Here is a 22690-nt window from a genome sequence, read left to right as displayed (position 1 = left end):
GCTGGAGTGCCCCGAGCCTCAGCCATCAGCTGCTCCAATGCAGCAGCCTGAGCTAAGAGGTGAGCACCTCCAGCACGAGCTTGTCAGCATAGTGACAAATGGTGACCGTGGTCTGTGACAGGGTGAAAAGTCCTGCAGCCACGAGTGCATGTGTGCATAAGCAGCAGTGATGCATATTTCAAGAACAGAGGCTAACACCATGATACACAGCTAGTTACAAGGGAGCTAGTTACCTACAGGCTAATTCTGACGTGGCTTATGAGCCCAAAGAAACTAGAGGTGCCTCATGCTGCCTCTGCCAACCAGAAGAGCTTATAAGCCTACGCTGTCACACAGCTGCTTTAAGAGTTAATTACAAGCCAGAGGAAAGTTTTGCCCCTGGGAAGCTGCTCAGCACAGTCACTACCTCTGCAGGAGACAACTGGCAACACAAACATCTGGAGAGAGCTGAGCAAAAACTGAGTGGTTCTGAGGTGCTTTACGACACCATGAGCAACAACATCAACAAAAAATTCAAATCCTGCCAGCGTGAATCAAAGAGACTGTAATTATTCACATATTAGCAGCATGTGTATAAATAAATGTTGATTTTCAAGTTCTTTGCCTTTCATTGACTCCTCCAAATAAAATGAAGACTTGGGAAGCCTACTACATGACATTAAGCCTTAAAAAGGCTTCTGCTATTCCAGTGGCTATGAGGCACATATTGTAAAGTGCATGTTTCAGGGAAATGGCAACAATCAATGCTTATCTGTCCCCAGTCATAATTGTCTTGTTACATATACATTATACAACTTAATTGCATGTAGACTGATATGGTAGCACTGTGGTATGCATCAGGTGCTAAGCCCCTGCTCCAAGGTGGCAAAGGAATGTTGCTATAAAGCATGAACAATCCTGCTAGGAAATCATGCAGAGAGCTCCTCCTTCCTCAAGAATTACTGGCACTTCAAGGTAGACAGGAACATTTTCATTACATAGGCTGCTGCCAGCTATACTTTCAGCACAAGCCCATCCCCTTTCTGTTACTGTTATGTCAGGGGAGGACAGTGAAAGAAAGCAGCTCTTGGGATGATACATGGGAGGCACTGCTTCATTTATAACCTCACACAAATGCTGGAAAATGTTCAACTTTAAAAAGCATTAGGTTGGTTACCTTATGGGCCCCTGTGGACCAAGATGTGAAATTACACGAACACAACATACCTATTAATCACCACATTGATTCCACAGTGAGAAACACCACCAATGGCTGCAATTCAACTGGAAGGGAAGTTGAGAAAGTCACCTACAAGCGGGTAGGCAACTAAAAAAAAAAAAGTATTGCCTTTCTGTAGGGCTCCCCTCTTGATTCCCTGATGAATTCAAGTATTTAACCTGGACTAAAGCCCAACCAACATACAAAAGAGAGTAACAATGGCATTCCTACCTAAACATGGGTGCTCCATCTCAGCCATTCACAATCAGGAGGTGCACAGGTGATTGTCTGCTTCATAGTCTTTTATTTTTTTTTTTTAAACTAGATTTGAAAAACTCCTTCTGTTTTTACGTTGCATGTTTTCACTTTACATTCTGCCAAAAGCTGGAACAGCCATTCCACTACTCACATCTGCCCACTGGTCCTTAGGCTGGAAGCTCTGCAGAAGTACCAGAAGCTGCACCTGCACTGAAAGACCTTTAGAGAAACAGAATTATATGGAATACTTCATCTGTACTAATTAAAATATCATAAGAGTCCTGCCTACAATAAAGAATCAAATAAAAAACATTCTTGCTGATTGATGTAGGTACTGCTTCAGAGAATAGTACAGGCTACAGCAAGCTTCTTCCATTCAGGATTCAAAAACCAGAGTAATTTATGACACCTTTCACTGAAGCTGTCAAGGTCACAGCTCACATCAATCTTTCACAAAGATCAGTGAAGAGGAAGCATGCAAAATCTCCCTAGTTATTACGGATAACTACACGTATCTCAGAAACATAGGAAGATGGACGACTTTTAATATGCACAGAATTAATGTTTATCTGCAAGCCTGTGCTATTTTTGTAATTTCCACATTTTAAGAAGCTTTTTGTCTAACATGAGCCTGCTTCCTCAGTACTGAGCAGCAGACTTGAGTGTTGAGAAGTTGACATATTCTCTAATGGGAGAAGGGTGGAAATGGAGGTCACACCAATTACCTCCCAGCACTTGGCTGCCACAGCTATCTGTTCACCTTTCCAATAAACAGACCCTCGTGGCTGGTCCCTATCTGAAGTAATTCCTTTTAAGAGTGCTCACACCTCAGGTCTCTTCAGATCTTGATATCAACAATGATAGCACTTTTCTTTGGACTAACACTTGAAAGTTCAGGTCTCCCAAGGAGACTCCCATGCAGATACCACAGTCACTTTTAGCCCATTCTTCAAGGCAAAGGGATCTGATAGACAAAATACGTACAGTTCACTCTAAAGAAATAAAAACATGAAGTAGAGGAGTTTACACTACAATTTCCTTGTGTAATGCAAACTTACAGGGTACAGAGGAAATAAATCTCTGCACACTATCATCTACATTAAAACAGGCGCTTAAGAATTCAACAAACTCCACACGTTGAGAAGCAACCTTTTAATAAAGAAAGCAAAACCATACTTTGCTCTTAACAAATATTTTGAAAAAGACTTACAAAATTAAAGCCAAAGCCAGTAATCCTGTGCATCTGCAGCTGAGAAGGAAGTGTCAAGACTCAAAACATCCGGCCAACTTACATTCTCACATTTCTTACAGAAGTATTACCTTCCAGTTGTGATTAAGAAAGCAATAGGGTTACCACTCAATAAAACTATTTTCTTAGATGATTACAGACTCTATGGCCAAAGAAGGAACTCAAACATGAAGCACCATTACCAACACAGCAGCCTACAAAGGGCAGCTGGCTGAGCAGCATAGCTTTCTTCTCTGCTTCCCACAGTCAGGTGCAAGCAAACCATGCCCAGGGTGCTGCCAGGACACACTCAGAACAATGCAATCGAAGCCTCTGGGAGGCATGCTGCACTCAGCTGGTGCCAAAGGCTGGAAAACGTGAGGATCTTAATGTTTCCACAGCAAAGGATAAAAGGAGAGTCCCAAAGAACTGGAAAAAAGAAAACACAACACAGCAATGACAACAAGCGAGCTCGAGTTTAAAAATCAACTTCATTCCATAGGTTTAAGATACGAACAAGGAAATCAGAGAATCAAACCACATTTGAGCACTCAACCTCTGTGACACTGCGGCACTTTAATTACGGACATCAGTAAACGGAGGGAGAAAGGCTGAGCCTTCTGAAAGCTGATGAGGCAGTAACAGGGATGGGGGACAAAAATACAGCATACAGAGCCTCAAACTTGTGCTGTGTGAGCAGTGCACAGTGCGACTCACCAGGGTGTGAGGGGCTCAGCCAGATGCCAGCACACTGGGGGCACTCACGGGCCACAGAACTCGCAGCACCTAGATAGAAGCAGCACGTGTTAGAACAGCCTTTCTCCACGCTACACCAGTGTGAAGCACATTGGGGAGGGGGGTGGTGCATTTTGTTGGGGGTTCAGACACGGATTATTTATAGGTCACTGATTCAAATGTGTAAAAAACAGACAACCCGGCAAGAGCAGCCCATTCTTCAGACAGGATCCACAGATGCCATCTAAACAGTTCCAGAAACAGAGATTAAGTTAAAACAAATGATGCAAACCCCCCTGCACCTTCTCAACATCCCCACACCCACCCCCCTCCTAACCAGGACCTGCGTTATCCTCACACAAACCCTCTTTCCGTGAGGCAGCAGTGACAGGACTCATTTACTTTGAGACTTTTACTTCGGCCCTCCTGGCTTCTATCATAACCTCAAATATTACATTAAAAAGGCTTTTAAAACATAACATTGACAACGGCGCAGGAGCTTTTCATTGCAGCTAGCTTCTTCAGTGCCTGTGTGCGTGTGGCACCTTCACATTAAGTGCATGAGTTAAGATGTAGATTAGTGAGGCAAGGAACCTTTGCCCTTGGCATCGACACTCGGCTGTGACAGGAAACTTCAGGCTTTTTTTTTTTCTATGAAGTGTAGAACCACTCATTGCACATTGGCAGGGAAGTGCACATCTCCAAACTATACACATTTTCTCTTAGATAAGCAAAAGACTCAAGTGTTTATAAATATGAAAAGTTCAGCAGCTGGCTAAAAAGTTAATTCTCCAGTCTCACTTAATGAGCTTTGGGGAAAGTGGTAGGGGGATTTGTTCAGAAAGTAAAGCAGAGTGTCACAGAAAGCAGGACTTGCCAGACTGGGCTCTGCTTAGTCCTGTGTTCTGCCTCGAGATGGCTGCTATCAGCAGAACAGAAAGGAATCCTCTAAAGGGGAGCCATGCAGAATGAAAAATGTTTTCTCCTTATCTTGCTATCATAAAAATTAGCCAATTTTTTAATTTAAGCCCCATGAATTCTTTCTTTGTTGCGAAAATATCAAGCAAACCATATCAAAATACTTTGGAACATGGATTGTCTTCGGATTTTGTCCAACTCCCTGAGCAAAAACGTGCTTTCAGTAGGATTCTGGAACGCTGCTGCAGTATTTTTTCAGTACTTTAAGTAACACTGGTCTATTCCAGTAGCATATACTGGGAAAAACGGTTAGGATTTAAAGCCTGGGACTGATCTGTTTTGAAGGTAACACGTCAGACATGGCAAGGAACTTCTGACATGAGAGTCTGCAGCATCTGCTGCCACTGCATCTGCAGTTTTCCTGAAAGCAGATTTCTCAGCATCTTTTAAGACTTTGTACAGACTGTTGTGTGGCATCACTTTTGCAAAATGATACACAATTAGTCAATCCTCCACCTATGTAATTAATAAAAATTAAAAATTCATACCGAATGGAAAAATAATCAGATCCTTCTGTCAGCTGTTTTGGTAGAAAATATTCTTCAGCCCGCTCAGCTGTATTTACCACTGTCCTCCATTTTCTGTACCTCCCTCTTTCTGTCACTTACCAACCCAATTTGAACACCAACTACTTACGACACAGGGCTGTCTCAGACTGTCACCAAGAGAGCAATTCTCCAAGAGATCAGGTATCTCACAGAAACAAAGAGCAAGGCTCACTGATCCCTAACCCACAGCACCACCCAAAGCCCCTGCACTCTTTCTGCACACCTAAGAGTTCCCTGCCCCTGCATGTTTTGCTGGCATCACCCACAGTGACTCACACAGTGCATCTTATCCTCTCCCTCCAGTTGAAGGATATTAAAAACTAGAGAACAAATGAAGCCAGGCTTGCCTCTAACTAGATTAGTAAATGCTAAGCACTTCTGCAAGCACTTCCACCTGTATAAAACACAACCAAGTTCCCTTGGGTGCCTGATCCAGGGCCAGGGAATACAATGGAAAGACTGCCATCAGTTTCAAAGGGAGCTGAACCAGAGTAGGTGCCAGAGCTAAAGCCTTTTGTTGATGGTGTATTAGACTGTATACATTGGAACTAGTAAATGCTTCACTGTGATTTTTGGCCACTTGGAACATTTTTAGCAATTTGCCAAGGTTTACCCTGTGATTTATTATGGAGGAAACAAACTCAAGCACTAACAAATGAAAATATGTAAACTCCAACTTTTAAAGTCAATAGAAAGGTATTCGACTCCTTAATGCTGTTTAGAAGCAAACAGTTCATACAGAGGCGTATTAGGTTCAACTGCAGGAAACAACAGTACAAGAAGTAACAGAAATGCAATTTAAGTAGTCATATTTATAAGTCACTTAGAGAATTACAGTAAGTAGAAAAAAATCCATGCACACAATTCTTTTTCAATTGCCATTCCCAAATCTGCGCTTTAGATTTGCTGGAAATTCAACAATTCTGCCACTTTGCTGGAAATCTGTTTGGGGCCACTTCTTCACTAAGGCTGAGGCACTCCAAGTGTCTACCATCTGGAACTTCATTATCTCCAATTATAATATTTAATAAGTTAAAACATACTATCATGAAATAATACTTGAAATCATGAAACATACAAGATTTTTCGTTTCACTTAGAAAACTTAAAAGCCCTGGAATTACCTGCAGGTAATTAAATAGAAGGTAAGCTTCCATTTTCAGTATAAAATTCTTCTTTTTACAAAGAATTTCTTCACAGAGAGGGTGCTCAAGCATTGCCAAGGGCTGCCAGGGAGGTGGTATTTAAGAGATGTGTGGACGTGGCACTATGGGACATGGTTTAGTGATGGGATCAGGCTGATGATTGGACTCCATGATCCTGAAGGTCTTTTTCAACCTAAATGGTACCACCAAGCTATAAAAATTCATCTACATGCTAATGCCACATTCCTCCAAAGCACAGGAGAGATGATTCTATGGTAACATTTCATGATATCATGGCATTCATCACAGCATTACTTCCATTAAATACAGAGATAACTTACAAAGGATCTGAAGCAATCCAGGAATACAACTGGAAGTTTGAGTTTGATGTTGAAATATCATCGTTTCTTACAGGCTTTCCTGAAAACATCAGGAATAGGATCAAGAGTACAATAATCTAATAACATAAGAATATTGGAGTCTGAATGGAATTGAACATTAATTCTGTCGAAGACAACAGAATTGTTCTGGAAGACAGAATTTCCTTCTTAGTTGTCAAACTCAAGAGATTAATACAGAATTCACTTCTTGCCTGTTTATCTTACAATGGTAATTTCCACTTTATGCAGTATTCAACTAGAAGAGTGAGTGGCAAGAAGCCCTTCGTCAGTGCCAGCGATCACTGTCAATTGGTGGGAGGAATTATGTGGTGATATGCAAGCTCCTTGATCATCTTTTCTGCTGAGCAGACACTATCTACCCTTTCCTAAAGACAGTGAAATAAACACACTGCCAAATGGCCAAACACTGATTTTTTTCCCCCACACTTGGACGTGTGACTTGACATTCAGAATGCCATTACACAAAGCCAACTAACTTGTACAAAGTCTTTTTTTTGGTTCAAGAAACCCAACAGAGAGAACTTCACCAAGCAAATCTTTGTTAGCATAACATTTGACCTCGTATCTCTTTGGAAATCATACAACTTTGCTAATGCAGTCCTTACAGAATTAATCAAGCAGATAGTTAGACCCTGGTTAATATGAACCCAGCCAATTATGAACAGCACTGAAATTTGTCACTGGCATGTCCAACTACATTTTCCAACAAAAAGATCAACAGAACTGTGTGGAAATGAGGCCCCATTCTCAGACCTGCATGATTTGGGCATTGTGGACTGGAATAAATAATGTAAATCCAACATTTTTAGGAGCAATGTATTCTTAGGAGAAGGGGCTTATCTCCTAGCCCCCCATTACCTGCTGGATTAAAACAGCAAGAAAGCAGAACCTCTTTCACCCTCTATTTTGACTAGCAAACATTGAAAAAAACAATTAATTGAGAGTTCAGTGTGTCTTAGTTTCAGCTGGGCTGGAATTATTTTCTTTAGAGTGGCATGATGCTATGTTTTGGTTCTAGGAGAAAAACAGTGTTGATAACACCCCGACGTTTATAGTTGCTGCTAAGCAGTGCTGTTCAGAGCTGAGGCCATTACCAGAGAAGAACCCAAGGAGCTGGGAGGGAACAGAATTAGGACAGTTGATTTAAACTGGCCAAAGGGACATTCTGTATCATATGACATTGTGCAGGAGGAGTTTTGAAGGGGGTGGGAATTCATTTCTCTTTTCCACTGCTCATGGGGGCTAACTGGGCATCAGACAGGAGGTGGTGAACAATTACTTGTGCATCACTTGTTGTACACATCCATATACATATATACACGAGTTTCATAGTTCAATAAAGGCTTAATAATATATACTAAGGTTGAGTCTGTGCATAACAGAAGCTGCCTATCCAGTTTGTTCCTCTCTGCTGAAGTGAAACACCGCTGCTTTCAGAGCACAGGAGAAGATCATAAGGTTACCAGCAGTAGCAATATTAACGTATAAGCAACGAAAATTCAGAAAGAATAGGGCAGAAAGAGGGAGAGAAGAGAGGGACACAGAAGCCATCCATAGGAACAAGCAGCTCGACAGCAGACAGATTTAAAGTAGCAAAGAACAGAAGCAATCCACCCATCTTTTCATCAGTTCCATTCACATAATGCTACTAGCTTCCAGTGCTCAGCAAGAGGTTGTTTTTTTTTTGTGGAGCCCAACCTACCTTCTATTCATTTCTCAGAAAGCTTTAAAACCTCCTGTACTGAGCCTTATACACAGCAAACATCCGCTGTATGGAAAGCAGTGTCTCTGATTTTTAAAAGATGAAGGTGTGGGAAACGTTAAAATAGAAATGACAGAGCCCATACTTACAGCTTTAGCAAAAACGACCATCAGCTCAGGGAACTGGTGTGTGAGGAGTGCAAGCATTGCCGAAAAGGAACACAGGCCTGCTGTGAAATGAATGAAAAAGGGAAGCTCCTTCTGTGGGTAAACGGAGACTTCATGAAATGCTGAAAAGAAAAAGAATATTGGCACTTGATAATGAAGGGCAATTATTTGCATAGCCTTACGCTCCAATCCAGACTTACAGAAAGCATAAATTCAGTCTCAAGACTATTGTGCAGCACAACGTATTAAATATTTTATCCAAACTTCTCAAAAATGTTCCCCTCACATTAAAAGCTCATCTTAACTACTGCCAGCTATTATAGCTTTCCCTTCCCAACCTTCTTTTTCACTTGCATGAGACTTGCTTCTGAAACATTTCATCAGGCTTAACTTTTGATACTTTTAATCATACAGAGGGAAGAGTTACACAACTCACAAGCTGTAATTTTGACTATTAGGTCTATTTCAACCATCCAGGTGTTCTCAACCTAATTCTGTTATCTGGAGAGTGGGGCAGATCTCCCTTCCTGTAAGATTAAGCAGCTCGGTGTGCACAAAACAACACCATGTCATATACACATGCAAAGTAGCTCCTCAATAGTTTTCAAAGATTTCAGGTTGGCAGACTACAGTAAATTTTTCAGAGCAGCTGACAGAGTAGACCTCAAAGAAAACAGCAGCAGGACGAGGTTATAAATTCTCCACATAGCAGTTCCTTGCAATTTCCAATCTATGGTAACAAAATCAAAAGAAGGTGATTAGCAAGGCTGAGGGGCTGGCATATGGGGCTTTCAGCACTCAAGACACTACAACTGGTTACTAGCTGAGGATCTGTTTGGTGAATGTGCAATTACTTCTGGCCAAGAATACCTGCAGCTCTGACTTTTATCCAGTGATTCTAAAAGGTTCTTTAAATAAGGAAAAGCAGTTTCTATAGACGTAAGTAATTATGAAATGGTTGCATATTTCTTCAACAGTTGATTTTTTAAAATCTTAAAAAAAAAAAAAAAAGCTTCAAAATTTACTCAATCTGCTGAGAAATCAAAGAAATCATTTGTCTACTATGGAAAACTATTACATTCTCATACAGTGCAGAAACTCAGCTGCATTTTAAAACATGGAGATACATAAGGTAGAAAAGCCAGAGTCTAACTTAGGAAAGGGTAAAAAAATGGAAAGAATCCTTTTTGCAGTATTTTTTTCCTTCATTGATACACTGGAATCAAATCCAGAATATATAAGGACAATGAAAGACACTTCTGTATGTTCACAGCCATTTGGGGACTGTTAACAGTCAGAGCTCAATCCAGGAGTTTTGAATCATTAATTTGGTCAACATAATTTTTTAAAATTTATCTATTTAAAATGAAGTATCAAGGTTTCTTGAGGAAGTACTGCAATAAAAGTGTTAAGATGGTTTTATTTATGGGTAGTTTTATACTTTAAACATAACAGGAATGCGTGAATGATTGTGTTGAAATATCTGCATGTGTTGGTGTTTAATTATGCTGGGAAGTCTACAATTTAGGGTTAGTCACTAACTGAGGAATTCCTTCTGCAATATCCTGCATAAGTGAGAAATGAGTAATTTAAAGCAGTCTGGGGGCAAATTTAAATTACACATTTTAAATATAACTTCAGGTTTTTAAATAGAAACACGTATGTGTAGATTTGCTTTCCACAGCTGTGGTCTCAGTGGGTCTGCTGCTGCTTTTGCAGTAGCTCTTTCCTCTTTCTGTGGGACTTGTGTTTATCCACAACATAGAAGCTTATCCTCAGAGGAATTCTATTAAACGTACAATTAAGAGCACAATTCTAATCTAAATTGATGTTATTTTCCTAAGAATGATGAGCACAGGCATTAATGGTTTATTTTCAGGTCGCCTCACCAAGAGAATAAAGCTTGCAGGCTCAAACTTCCATAATTAAACTCAAAGTACTGAACATTTGGGGAAGACTTCTTTGCAAAAAGAAAACAACTCTTCTACAACAGTTATCAAATCCATTGCTCCTTTAAAAATGTAATTTAAAGAATCAAGCTAATGTTTATCCTATGCACCTGTGAGATATTTTAGGATCGTTTGGGGACGGACATCAACAAATAGCTGAAACCCCTTCATGAGAAGCTCTAACTCAAAAACATAGTAAGATAAATACAGAACACCACAAATTGAACATGTCCTTAGGTTATGTTTTATTATTACTGCTTGCAAACCACTTACTTGGCAACAGTTCTCTGTCTGCTGTTTCCGTGCAACTTGGATAGGGATAGAAAAGGTGACCTTTCTCTAATGGGTATGGGATCATCCTAAATGCTGAAAAAAAGAGGAAGTGACATTAGATCTGAACCTAAACCAAGCAGTTGGTTTTCTCAGAGAACAGGTGAATAAAAAGACTTGAGTTAATAAAGGCAAAAAGGTCAGTCTACTGCACAGGAAAGAAAATGAAAAGAGATACTTACTGCCTTCCCATGTACAGTGCAGCAGATGTAGAGCCCCTTCTATTCTCTTCCAGTGCTGGAGATGGAAAAAAGCATATGCTACTGCCTCGCTGTCCCCTCGTTTCAGGATATGCTCTGGAGGTAGGACTAAGCTTTTCATCTCTAGTAAATACTGAAAGTAAAAAAGGGAAAGCATGCCTTGTTAAACAGAATATTCCAAAATCTTTACTAACAGTGAAGAGGATCACTTGAGGGGCAGCTGAGCACCACCCTCCATGTGTTGATAAAACAGCCCAGTCCTCACACAGTGCAGGTGGCATCCACTGGCAGGGGAAGTGAAAAGCACTGAATCACCCAGCAGTGTACAAGACTCAGATTGGGGTTCTCCCACACAAAATACCAGGACAGAAAGAAAAAAAAGAAAGCACCTTCAGCAAAACAAACTTTAAAAAAAATTCTTGTGGTATAAAGTTTAGGCTAATTTAAAAAAATTAGTATTTTTGCTCATCATTTCATCCCTGCAAGTTTCAGTGTAGAACACTAAATGTGTAATAACTCCCAAGTATGAGGAATAAGTCAGGAAGCATCGGTATGCTAATCAAATGAAGAATAATCCACCAAACCCTGGAAAACCTTAATTTCATCTGGTTTTGTGGAGCTAGCATCAAGTATCTCCAATTTGAACTTTCCCCATACATCAGCAGAATGTGTGATGTGCAGAAGACTCAAATAACGCAAGACTGAATAACTTAAGACTTTCCTTGACACATGGGACACACAGTTTTGCTTCTTCACTGTATACTAAAAACCAAAAGAGAGGTATTCCTTTGGAATTTTGCTTTTAAAAACAGATGAGTCTTTTTAAAAGAATTAAGTGATGGTTCCAGCTCTATTATTTACTTGTGAGTTGTTCTCCCCCAGCATATAGCATCTCATTCAATAACAGCCAAAGCTAATCCATACCTTTGATCACTGTAGCTAGCGATTCCTTTGACTGTCTCCCAAAGTGTAAGAATGCAGCTTGCTCACCGATTTATTTCAGCAGATGCCACAAACTATGAGATTATTTACTAATCTAGTTTGAGGACTTAACTTTTCCCATTCAGATTCTTGAAGGAATGTAGTAGGGGTTGTGCCCCGGCCAAATAAAGCACATTTACTGCCTGGCTAGGTTCTTCTCTTAGTGCCTTGGGCCCGCACTCTGGAGGGTAATATTCTTGCTAATCCTCTCTAATCCTCTTCAATTTTTTTATTTTTTTTTTTTTAACACAGTAAAGGATCACTCACACAGGGCTGCTGTGGGAAAATGGTCTCAGATATCTGACCTCTGACCTGACTCCTCATGCTCTCTCCCGTGCCCAGTTTTCAAGCTGTAGGAACTGCTTCGAGTGCAAACACAGCAGTTGTGATGGAGCCCTGCTACAAGCACTGCCACAATACCCCACAGCAGCCTTTTCCTAGCACTGTAAAACCATCTCCTTACTTTCCAAACAACAAAAAAAATAAAAGTAAAGCTCAGAGCAGAGAGAAACAGACAGTTTTCCTTACACAAAATGATGTTACGTGTAAAAAAAACCCACTTTCACTGGACACCAGAAGAGATTTCTATGTTAGACATTTATTTATTGTTACTCTACGGGACAGAACAAACTGCAAATTCAAAAGACAGATTTTCTCTCCCATTAGACCACTGCAACCCATAAAATTCTGCCATGCAGTCCAATAAAGCAGTGCTTGAAGGCAACATTTAAATTTTAAAAAGTCACGACAAAAATAATGGATAAGCATACAGTTGGAAGAGATGATCAAATTACTGAAACCTGGCCTCAGTTTCCATGAATGTCTGCAGAACTACTGTCTGCAAACAGATTTTTGACGTGCTGTCTCACTAAGGTATATGGGACTCCTGAAACAACTGAAGGACAAACAAAATTAAACAAACTTCTAGATAACGATAATGCGTTATAATCTTCTTCCCCTAAAGGCAGAGGCAAAAGAAAAATCTGTCTGAGACTGTCTGAAATGAACTTGCTACGCTCTTGATCAGTCATGCAAACAAGCAGCAATTTCTCCCAGCAATTAGCTTCCCCAGTGCACATTCTATTAGATTGGACAGGCAGACAGAATAGAGGGGTTGGATAATTTGAGCCTTCATAGCAATAGTCACTCGGACTCCATGATCATTTGCAGAGGATTAGGTCCAGACCTAAGCAAACCTTTTGCATTCAAGGTTTCAAACTGAATGCATCACCAATACTAGGACAGTAAAATGCAGTATAGAAATTTATTTCCACACGCAGTGGAATCTTTACTTTGGACACTTCAAGCAATGAGATATTAAATTACATCATATGGTAGTATTGATTCTTGCTCTCACTTAAAAAAAGAAAATCAATGGTGGCACATCTGCCACTAACCAGAGCTCCAGAGCCTGGCTTCTAAGCATAACATGAAGAAGCACTGTGAAATTCTGTGAGTAGTTATGGTTTGGAAATTTAATTTGGCTACAGGAATTTTAAGTGTCTAATTTTACATTTGCTAATACCTATCCTCATCCAAGAAGGGCCTGTGGAAATACATTAGTGGAGTTTCCAACAAGTTAGATAATTTTGAGGGGTTTTTTTGTTTTCTTTTAAATCAAAACCATTCAAACATAACCTATTACAAAAAAAAACCCTTTACAATATAAATACTCGACTGTTTAATAAGTCAAGGGCCACAGTTAACATCAACTTCAAGAAAATCTGGGGCTCAAACAATATGATAATATAAAATAACTACTTTATGAAAATAATAAAGTGGTCCAATAGAAAATAAAACCCTCTTACCTTTGGAACATGAGGGTTAAATTCCACAGCTCTGTGAATTGCTTCCACAGCATTTATTTCTGCTGTACTAAGCCCTCTTTTGAAGGCAGTTTCTGGGGAGAACCTGAAGGGGAAAATTCATGCTGAACAGAACTAATAAATAATAAACACTAACCAGGTGTTTATTGGCTTTTAAGCTTGAAGTTCATTAAAATTGACTGATTTGTTTCACGGAGGCAAATGTTCATGCTAGTTTAAGTATCTTGACTGTCATCCAAGCCCACAGGGCAAAGATATGTTAAACTTTTTGAAAACTTCATGTCGACCTCCCAGGGTGATTGAGCACCCGTATCTTTCATGAGATTGATAGGACACCAGCTAGGGGGAGGTAAAGTTGGAATCAGCCACAGAAACAGACCAGAATCCAAGCACAACACCAACAAACCACCACTATCACCTAGCACCCAACCCACAAAGCAAAGAGCTGCTGAACGCCACAGGCAAGATTGAAACAAGATTATACAGAGTTACATGTGTGCGTGGGCTTTCCAGAAACATCTTCACCTGTGTTAACTCTATGGATTCTTAAAAGAAACTTTAAATTATGTTTCTCTATACCTAACTATATAGTTAATTATACATAACTAAACATATACATAAATATGCATAACTTGCTCTTAGAAATATATTACATATTGGGTCTTGACCTTTTTAATTCATCTTTTAAAGCTTAACTCGAGACTAGCAACCAACCATTGCTTTCACAGATGTGCTTGCTTACCTTTCTGAAACAGCTCTGGCTTTTAACAGGGCTGCTGTGTAACATATTGCTGCTGATTTTGGAAGACTGATATCTGTGATAAAATAATCAAGCTGTAAGATTTTAAGGGAAGACAAACCTTTTCAATCAACTTCCTTTGAGCTTAAAGATTTTTGATTTTGGTACACCATACAATAAACATAACATCCAGAACATTCCACCTCTGTTTAGAAATGTTGATTCCCTTTACACAGTTGTCTTTCTGATTACTCATCAGTATCAGATTAAAAACCTCAGAGCTGCAGTTAGGCAGTAAAGTGACTAAAACATAACAAAACGCTGAAACTGAACTCAAAGAGAAGTGCATATATAAATGTACACTTAGGAACAGTGTGCTTTTCCTGTATTAACTCAGGAAGATTTAAAACAAGCTTCTAATCTTTGCCTAATTTTGTAACATTAACACAGTTTTACAAAAAATGGACAGACAATCTAAAAGCTGACCAAAAAATTACAATTCCAGACAGGTAGACAAATTTTATAGAAAATGCAACTTCCATCCTTTTCCAGTTACACAGGAAAAAAAAATCTATTAGTTATAGGTTTTGTAGAACATGCAAGGCTAAGTTTGAGCTGACAATTATAGATTGGAAGGATAGCACTCCACAGTACAAGTTTACTTTAAAAGCAGACAAAGTCTGGGGTCTAATTCCCAAATACCATGTTGTGTATAGTCAGATGGCTCTTGCTTTTTTTTTGTAAATCCCATCCTAGGCTTGTCCATCACTTACTAGAAGTCTGGCTGTCGTACCAAGCAAAACACAGGGAGGCTACAGAGAGTTTGAAGCTCATGCTCATTTTTCCAGATGCTTGGGAAAAAAAAAATCAGAAACCTTTTCTTAAGGAAGTGTCACAAACTCTGATGTTAACAATGAAGCACCAGGAAAAAAAGCAAATGATTTTGTGAAATTAATAAGAATCCATGCAGAAGAACACAGATGATCAAATAAAAGGAGCTCGCATTTGGGGCGGCCACATACAACAGGCACAGGATTTTGGCAAGAACATGATATTTTTAATTCCCTGAAGCTGTGAAGGAAGTTTACATTTTATTAGCTTTTATCTAGACTTGTACAACACCTGAAATGTATTAGTTCAGATGGAAAGTGAAAGCAAACTGCTGCCAATTAATGGACAAAAGCTTGTATACCACTAATCTCTGGCAAGAAGTATGCTTGTATGTCACTAATAATCTCTGACAAGCAACCTCAGCATTACAGAGTTATGAAGCCAAGCCTGCAGCATAGCAGAAGGGAAGACTATCTTGTTCAGCCATTTACATCAATTACATAGGGGGCCATGCACTAACTGAGAAAGGCTGATGAAATTAGGCATAGCCAAGGATGCAGAAAAGATTAAAAAATTAAAATAATCCCTGAGTTGAGGCAAAGTGAGCTCCAAGATCTCTTTATGAATTAGAGTTAACTTAGGAAGTGTGTACTGGCTTACAGCTTGACTAAATTAGAGCTCACCATTCAAAAAAAAAAAAATACAGCCCAGAATATGGAAGAACCTATTCATTGGTGATTATAAGAATCTAGTCAAAGAGATGAGATACTGGGCAGATATCTGCTTTCAGACAGGCACACCTTGTCCAGTTCACCTATATGCTTATACAAACCCACCAATATTTCCCAACAGGTGTTACTTACCATCATACTTTGCTAAAACTGCCTGGACATCTGCATAAGCCTGTAACTCCAGTAATGCCTCCAGGAGATTTTCATGAATATTCAGCATGCTGAGAAGTGGAAACTCTTTCATTAACTGAAAAATCAGTAAAGAGAAATAAATTGAGCATATACAGAAATTCACTTGAATCCCTGAATATTTAATAATAGGCAGCATGATAATTTAAGCTTTTTTAATGTTCTTTTCTTTCCCAGTGTTAGAAACTGACAAGAAGCAGCACAGAAAGAACTGTACCATTCCTACCTTAATGTCATCACTTTTTTCCTTAATACATCTACTAGAAAATAAGTACACTGAGGCTCAGTCACGCTCTCAGCCCAGATCTGCACATCTCCCATAGTGAACTGATTTACTTAGTAATATTTTCCTGTACAAAAACAGCCTATTATACATGTTGGGCAAGGGAGAGAAAAATTAGGATGAGGCATAAAGGCCAGCCTTTTTCACAGAGTAGTTGATAAGCCAGGCACAAAGCAAACTGGACAAGAGACTCAATTTTTTTCTGATTACTTACATCTCTCATCATTTTTACTGATTCTCGAATTCTTCCAAGTTTTCTTGCACACATAGCCAGTCTTCTTTTCACATAGACCAGTACATTAGTGTCTCTTCCTGATTAAAAGAAACAAAAACAGTAGACTAATCAGTTTCAATTCTTTCTCTCCCTTAAAAACACACCAAAACTCCTACAGCCTTTATCCTAGCCACACGTAAAAGCATAAAATAGTTACTACTGCTAACCCAACAAAAGCCCATCTAGCCCAATGCCAGCAACTTTTAAACAGGTTAAATTACAAAAAAACCCTCTTTTCACAACCTATAGTGAATACACAGCACAGCTGCCACTTCCTAGATTCATTCAGGTACTACAACAGATCATACAGCACACCATGCATAAGTAAGAAGTGCCTCAGTACACTGTAAATCAAACTAGAATCACTAATTCTAACTTTGATTTTACACTTCTGCTCACATAAAAATAAGTGTTTCTTTGATTGAAAAGTGCTTACTTAGCTGTGCTTCATGCTGGGGACTTTGGGAATGGCAGTTCTGAGACTTCCTGTAAATCATCTCCCCTGCTTTCAAAGCCTGCTTAAAATACCTCTCAGCATCTGCAATAGTTGTTGCTTCTTCCTCTGCGAGAAGAACATATGCAGTGGCACAACTGTAACAAGGCAAAAAGCCACAAATCATTCTGAGGGACAAAGGACCCTATTTTTGAATAAGTACAGAAGAACCAGAAACAAGGAGTTATGTGAACCTACAATAATATTGACTGAGTAATGCTAAAATAGCATCAGGAAAACAAAACTTTGCAGTTTTGCAGAGAAAAATGCAAACTTTGAGAAAATTTGCTAATTGTTACTGGAATAAGAAACAAACAGCACACTCAGCCTTCACTTCATTTAATCTTTCAGACTAGAACTAAGGCAAAGAAGTCCATAGTCTACACTTACTCATTGTTCAACTCTAAGGCTTGATATGCTGCTTTAATCCGGGCTTGAGGGTTTCTCTCTCGCCATGCTTTCTGCATAACTGTTGTAAAAACATGGAAAGGCTGGTGAGATACAGAGAAGCTGGCAAACACCTGCTAGCAAACCAGAAAAAGTGAGGCAACAGAGGCTGCCCATGCCTCAGTTCTGTGTTAACATCCACTTGCGTTTGCAAATGCCTCTTTGCTGTGTAACTGTTCCAAGGAAATAAATGTTTTTGTGTCAGCAAGAGTTTCTATTGAAAGCAGCAGAATCTTGCAACTTCTCACTGTGTCACAGATTTGATTTAAGATAGCAACGCCATCAGGAAGATTATTCACTGACCATTTAAAAACTCCTACACTAAGAAGCAAAGACAGCTTACATAACCAGACAGATGTACAATTTCTAAATTACTACAGCTTTTGGATACATTTCCCAAGACTTCTTGAAAGCTTGGCAGGAGTAATTGTTAAACACAGGCTCTTGCACAGACCTGCACAGAATTTTAATTTATGCTTTCAAACAGAACCTCCAAGAAAACAGCGATAGAGTTAAGATCTGTGTTCAGATCATAGATCATCTGTGACCTACGAAATACTTCAGTGTTTGGATAACTACCAGATCATAAGGGGTTAAGCAATGTCCTTTTAAATTTACAAAGTATATTTCAGTGGCAAAGCCACACAACAAAGCCAATTCAGTATATACTATAGTTATCACCTTATTAGAAAGTGTTGTAGGAAACAAAAATGGTGATTTCTTTCCACTCAGAAGGGTAATCTGAATCACAATTTGAATTCAAAATTACAGTCAGATGAAGAGCAAACAAATGGAATGCAGCATCTCTAAGCCTTTCCCTTAGTTGGAAATAGAAGTGAAATTCTGATGGAATGCTTCCCTCAGGGAAAAATGGGAATCCCAGAATCCCAAACTGGAAGTCAGCTTCTAGCAGAAGACAGACACCATACTAAAAGCTGCCATTATCTGTGCTGAAGTAACAGCTTTCACACTAAATAACAGTTCTGAAATAACTCCAAAACTTTACGTTCATGGAATCACATATCTGGCCTATCTCAAAGCACGATAAGAGAACTGAAGAATCTATACATGTTTCTTTTGGAACAAAACTTTCTGCTGTCCAGCAAGAATAACGTGGAAAAATGTTTGAGTTTTCTTTTGGAAACAAAATATTAGTCTTGGCTTAGCAAGAGAGACAATACACTCCACTTGTGAAACAGAAATACGTAATTCATATCAAAAATGTCACAACGAGCTGACAAGCAATGCTTCCGGAATGTAACAAATTGGTAACAGCTAGGAGCCAGTCTGACAATAGCCAGGTAGAGAACAGTTTCTTCACTAAACATTTGGAACACAATGGCAAAATAATGGAGATGGCACTGTCTGTTCATAAAGTTTAAATGAGATAACTTCACTAGTTGTTGAGGAAACAGTCCATGTTTTCAACACTGTGTTGTTCATTATTTTTTAAGTGAGTTATTATGCCAAGATCCTGAGAGCCTTTATTAAAGCACAAGGTGAAAAAAATCTTCCCAAATCCACAAGTTAAACCTCTGAAGTAGTACAGAAAGGCTAATTCACAAAATATTTGGCATGACAGCTTGTGCCACCTGGAAGTACATTAAATATCCACTTTACACACCCCAATTGTTATGCATCTTATGCATACAGTACAGGTACCTGTATCTGAAGGCCGAAGGGCATCTGTATCACATGTGAAAAAGTTCTGGTGATCTTGAGCAGACAAATTCATGTCATAGTAGGTAAGAGGCTCTTTCCCAGTCACCCACATGTATCTTAAATAGGAGAAATGTCAGTAAAATGGTCATGCTGATGCCAAAAATATCTGATGTGTTTAACAAGTAGTGCAGAAAATTTGTTATTAATAAAGTCAGGAGCTACTAATCAAGAGTTTTCTAGTATTACTGTTCCATAATCTTAAGGTTGCACAACAAAAAAAAATCTTTTTGATCCTGCAGTCTTAATCAACTTCCTTCTCAAGAAACAAAAATAACAGAGGTTTACAATACAGCTGCATCTTTTCAGAAGAGAGACTTAAGATTCAGAATCACTGTCTCAATCTCTGAATAAAACAGTAACAGCTGTAAGACCAGCACTTTCATTTTGGAGAAGAGGAAAATAATTCCGGGAATATTTTTCTCCTACTTTACTCTCAAAAAAATGATATTTACAATAATATTTGCATTCTTAACATTGAAACTGTCAAAGCTTGGATAGGTGCCTTTTAAACACAGGACTGGCATCAATCACCCCTGCAGCCTTGCTCGGCCATTTCCCAGTACAACCAGTACAAGCTCTGCAGTGAAGTCACGCATAGGCTCCCAATTAATTTTAAAAACAAGCAATGGAAAATAAGATGGTTAATACCTGCTGTATTCTGCTCCTCTGAAAAGATTAAGAGGATTTCGCCACATCTTGCATTCTGAAAAAAAAAGTACTTCTTGAATTAAGAGCACAAACAATACTACTTTGAGTTTGAAATGAAGTTATGAAAATGCAATTTTAATTTTAGAAGCTCATTTAATTTTAGATTTATTCAACTTGATGACAATCATACAGTCTTTCCCATCTCCATAAACTTCTGCCGTCACATACATGTTTTGGCTGCTCACCATTGTTGGATATTAAAAAGTGCCATTTATATCCAAGCAATTTGTACCTTGCACGTATTTAGAATAGCAAATATCTAAAGTTACTGGAACAGTCTTGGCTGAACGTGTCATCTCTCTACTAAGGGAATAAATAATTAATGTTTTAGATCAATTAACTCATTGTATCATTATTAACAGAACACACCATAGGATGTAAGCCTTTCATAGAATGACAGAATCACAGAATGGCCTGGATTGAAAAAGGACCACAGTGCTCAACTCGTTTCAACCCCCTGCTATGTGCAGGTCACCAACCAGCAGACCAGAGCCACATCCAGCCTGACCTTGAATGCCTCCAGGGATGGGGCATCCACAACCTCCTTGGGCAACCTGTTCCAGTGCATCACCACCCTCTGGGTGAAAAACTCCCTTCTAATATCCAACCTAAACCTCCCCTGTCTCAGTTTTCTCCAATTAATACAAGCAACAATGCAGAGTAAATTCCCTTTAAAAGTCAACTCATTTGAAAATGTCACCTTCAAGCTGAATGAAAACTGTTGGGATGTGTTAGCAATCACCTGGCATGTTCTGTCTGTTTGCCTCATTCTCCCCAGCTGAGAATGCTGCTGGTGCTGGAGGGCTGTTTTCCACGCCGCCGATGAGCGGCCTCAGGTGACTCACAGATACCTGCTCAATGAAGGACGTGCCATATTTTCGGAAATGCCACCACTCAAATACCTGTTATGGGAGGAAAGAAAAAAAAGCACCAACATTTCCTTAGGCAACACCCTTCAGACATAAACACCAGGGATGAAGAGAAAGTTGCACAGAGCTAAGACATCCCCTTGTAAATGATTACAGACAGAATATATTTACCTACAAATTAATGGTAATTACCTATTTCAGGCTTGTCTTGTCCCACAGGATTACCCACACAACATGGGAAAGATGGAAAAAAGGAAAGTTTTACTCTCATTATGTTCCTCTCTCCCCAGGTCTTATTGTTACACTATGGACAATAAGATATTTATACCTTAATACATGCACAAAACACCAAAATACTACTGTTGGAAGCTAAACTCCTGACCTTCCAAGAGATAAACATCTCAGAAGTTTATTTCCACAGATGTCCACAGTCTTTGCATGTATATTTTGAAATGTTTATATATATATATCTGCGTATACAAATAGACACACACCTCCTCAAAACAAGCCTGAGTCCCTTAAAACAGATGCAATCTACCTTCCCTAGGCTCAAGCAACACACAAGACACATAATTAAAAAGTATTTAGAATATGTGTGGAAGGATACAAGTAACAAGCTCCTTCCTAGTGCAAAGGCACCCTCTAGAGTCTGACCACAGAAGTCTATGGCATTCACCTTCAACGAAACTATCTCAGAGGTGCTGAAAATGCAGGGAAAGAAAAGGAAAAAAGAAGAGCTGCCTACTTACAAATATCAGTCCGGATATAAAGGATGAGGTCACTGTGAGGGCAAAGTAGAATTTTGGAGTCAAAGTGCTTAAGAACACAGTCACTGTTGGGAGACAGAAAAACCAAGACTTAACGAGCAGAACTGAAACACACACAGAGGGGTTTTTTTATTGAACAACACAGCACGAAAAATTACACACACTCCTGGTATAAGATCACCCGTGGGACTTCGTGGCTGAAGCCACTTTATTACAGCTCTTTTTGTCTGAACGTATCTGCGACAGCTCGCTACTCACACCACCGTCCCAAAATACAAACGTCACTTAACGACAGCCTCGTGGCACCGGTCCTGTGAGGGCATTATTCCATCTTCACCTAAACCCGAAACGCTGCGTTATGCACGATGCTGCCCTCATCTCCCTCAAAGCCCTCACGGCACAGGAGAGGAAACGCGGTTCTCTCTCTCTTACACAGACCGAGGGTTGAGCACAGCCTGCGGTCAGCGCAGCGCCTGTGGGGCACAAAACCCGGCCTGGAAGCCCCAAGGCCCCGCCGGGCTCCACCGCCCCGCTCCCCGCCCGCCTCACCGGCGGCCAGGCCGTCCCGGAGCCGTAGCGGCACCCGCAGCGCAGCGTAGAAGAGCCCGAGCCCGGCGGCCACGGCCAGCAGCCCGCGGGCCCACGGTGCCGCCGCCCGCCGCCTCAGCTGCTCCCAGCGCCGCAGCGCCGCGGCCGCCCCGAGGCACGGCGGCTCCCTGCCGGTCCCGCAGCCATCCGCCATGGCCGACGCGGAGGATGCCGGGAAGGGGCGGGGCGGACGGGCGGAGCCGGGCGCGGTCTCCCCGCGGAGCTCGACGCTCAGAAGCAGCCTCACTCCGGCTAAGTTTCCCCTTCCACCGAGCTCGTCCACCAGACTGCAGCCCCAAGCTCCCGCTCCGGCTCCAGCCTCGCGGGTCAGCGGGCTCGGCTCTCGCAAGCGCGCCCATCTCTAAGGTGGCGGCCGAGCGGCGTCTGCCCGCAGCCAAGATGGC

At 40.3% G+C, this 22690-nt stretch overlaps 1 protein-coding gene across 2 annotated transcripts; it reads right to left on the bottom strand.

The window, feature by feature from the left end:
* Positions 1–1429: 1429 nt before the first annotated feature.
* On the bottom strand, positions 1430–22670 carry ST7L (suppression of tumorigenicity 7 like). 2 transcript variants are annotated; one of them, XR_016459884.1, is made up of 17 exons: positions 22248–22545; positions 21681–21763; positions 20805–20964; positions 20003–20057; positions 19295–19410; positions 17576–17654; positions 17129–17283; positions 16633–16730; positions 16079–16193; positions 14388–14460; positions 13628–13730; positions 10821–10971; positions 10582–10674; positions 8342–8481; positions 3402–3470; positions 2182–3113; positions 1455–1666 (listed from the first exon to the last, which is right to left on the bottom strand). XR_016459884.1 is itself a non-coding variant. In XM_031605702.2 (16 exons), the coding sequence occupies exons 1-15, from the start codon at positions 22438–22440 to the stop codon at positions 3417–3419; spliced, it is 1668 nt and encodes a 555-aa protein (XP_031461562.2). In that variant the 5' UTR covers positions 22441–22670; the 3' UTR covers positions 1430–3113; positions 3402–3416. The 2 variants fall into 2 exon arrangements, 1 of the variants encoding a protein (XP_031461562.2); XM_031605702.2 differs by having other exon boundaries at positions 1430–3113; positions 22248–22670.
* Between the last annotated feature and the right edge of the window lie 20 nt (positions 22671–22690).

Source organism: Phasianus colchicus, chromosome 25, assembly GCF_987193195.1.
Source record: "Phasianus colchicus chromosome 25, bPhaCol1.hap1.1, whole genome shotgun sequence".
Lineage (NCBI taxonomy): Eukaryota > Metazoa > Chordata > Aves > Galliformes > Phasianidae > Phasianus > Phasianus colchicus.
This window is presented reverse-complemented; position numbering and strand designations above follow the sequence as displayed.

What these genes read in the sequence shown, in the direction of transcription:
- ST7L (XM_031605702.2), bottom strand. Translation starts at nt 22,440, where the DNA reads ATGGCGGATGGCTGCGGGACCGGCAGGGAGCCGCCGTGCCTCGGGGCG. An exon ending in GCACTGTACATGGGAAGGCA is followed by an intron (nt 10,675 to 10,820) that starts GTAAGTATCTCT and finishes TCTTTTTTTCAG; the next exon opens with CATTTAGGATGATCCCATAC. An exon ending in AGACAGAGAACTGTTGCCAA is followed by an intron (nt 8,482 to 10,581) that starts GTAAGTGGTTTG and finishes TTTTCTTTTCAG; the next exon opens with CATTTCATGAAGTCTCCGTT.